The sequence below is a fragment of the Empidonax traillii genome, unplaced genomic scaffold, assembly GCF_003031625.1.
Source record: "Empidonax traillii isolate 1590-97213 ecotype Southwest subspecies unplaced genomic scaffold, ASM303162v1 scaffold629:size373524, whole genome shotgun sequence".
NCBI classification, from domain to species: domain Eukaryota; kingdom Metazoa; phylum Chordata; class Aves; order Passeriformes; family Tyrannidae; genus Empidonax; species Empidonax traillii.
The window spans coordinates 36,488-38,187 of record NW_020955822.1 but is presented as its reverse complement, the minus strand read 5'-3'; the positions used below and the strand labels follow the sequence as shown (position 1 = coordinate 38,187).

Here is a 1,700-nt window from a genome sequence, read left to right as displayed (position 1 = left end):
ATAGAATCATAGAATAGATTGGGTTGGAAAAGACCTCCAAGATCATCAAGTCCAACCCCTGATCCAACTCCAATTACTATATCATGGCACTAAGGGCCACATCCAATCTCTGCTTAAAAACCTCCAGGGATGGTGAATCCACCACCTCTCTGGGTAGGCTGTTCCAATGCTTGATTACCCTCTCTGTAAAGAATTTCTTCCTAACATCTAACCTAAACCTCCCCTGGCAGAGCTTGAGCCCATGTCCCCTTGTCCTGTTGTCGGTTGTCAAAATCCCTAATTAAAAGGAATGGCTGAAAGAGTGTGAAAAATAGGGCAGTAAGCAATTTTCAGGCCAAAGCCTTCTTCCACCTTTCCCTAACCTACTCTAACTGCCTGGGACCAGTTCCCAGGAGGTGCTGATAAACTCACCGTCAGAGCCAGCAGTTTTCCATAGGTGAGATGGGCTGGGATGTGGTCGCTCTTGGATCGCAGTGACTCCACATACCAGTGCTCTGCTTCTGGCAGCCGGCTCATTCTCATATAGGCTTCTCCTATAGGGGGAAACAAACGCTGGTGAGAATACTCAAAATATCTCAACGTTTCCATAAGTTGTTTATGATCTTCTATGTTTTAAATGTGTAAATCTTGAAAAAGATGAACTGATTTGAACACTTGCAATGACACACACGCAAAAAAAAAAAGCCCTAGAGGTGCTTGAATGAGGATATTGAGTTAAGACCTTACTAGTGCTGAAAGAGCACGGTTGAGATGAAACTCTTGGTGGAACAGAATTGCCAGAGAGAGTTCCAGATGCTAAGTTTCCGTCAAAAGTCTCAAAGTAACAGAAATTTTATCACATCTACTGCAGAAAAGCTACTTCTTTTCCATCAGTCTACATTGCAAAGCATAGAATTGCAGGGAGAAGATGGAAAATATTTTCATTTAATCACAATAAATCAAGAACCTATTTTGTTTTAAAAACTAGGGAAGTTTAAGAAAATAGTCCCAAAAATATATATCTTCCCAAAATTATGAAGTTTCGGTTTATCAGGTGCTAATACTGGAGGATCAAGAGAGGACTACAGTTGACCCAAGTAAAGGTCAGCTAAGTCTGCCTCCAGGGGAATCACTGTCCCCAGTTATGCACTACATGTAAATTAATAACTGTAAAGGCATCAGAGAGAGAGAGAACCAACGAATAAAGAACCAATGTTCTTTATTCAAGCTTGAAGCCAACAAACACACCCCCAAAACTTGGAGAAAAAGATGCTCAAAGAAGTAAAATAAGGAACTCATATAAGGAACTATCAAGTATTTACAGAGGCTATGGAGGATTTTCTTGATGAGAGAAAATTGGACAAGGCCCAGTGAGGTTTAGTTTTTCAAGTGGTTTTCTGGCTGTTTTTGTCACCAGAAGATCTGGATCCCAGGCAAAATGTAGAACATAAGTTTTGAGTTTCAGAAGTTAGGGTGTAGTGCATGCAAGATGACCAAGCCGCAGCCCACAGATAAAAATGAGCATGGTGTAGAGTCAGAAGTCATTTTGAGCTAAGGCTGAGGGAAGCCAACATGATTTTTATGAACATATAGAGTTTTTTTCCAAAAAGTGGTGCATGCCTGTAAATACAGCAGACCAGGATTTCTAACTCAAGGATCTACAGAGCATTCTGAATTCATGCACTGGTCTTGGATATCTGATTATACACACAGAAGCAGAT

General features: G+C 40.8%; 1 protein-coding gene across 1 annotated transcript in view; it reads right to left on the bottom strand.

Moving 5' to 3' along the window:
* Positions 1–1,700, bottom strand: part of LOC114065196 (protein O-mannosyl-transferase TMTC2-like) — a gene marked incomplete at its 5' end in the record, with an annotated part of 90,521 nt that overhangs the window by 56,072 nt on the left and 32,749 nt on the right. Inside the window, one exon of the mRNA XM_027898895.1 lies at positions 412–533. Within this exon, the coding sequence (XP_027754696.1) occupies positions 412–533 (122 nt within the window). The remainder of the gene's footprint in view (positions 1–411; positions 534–1,700) is intronic.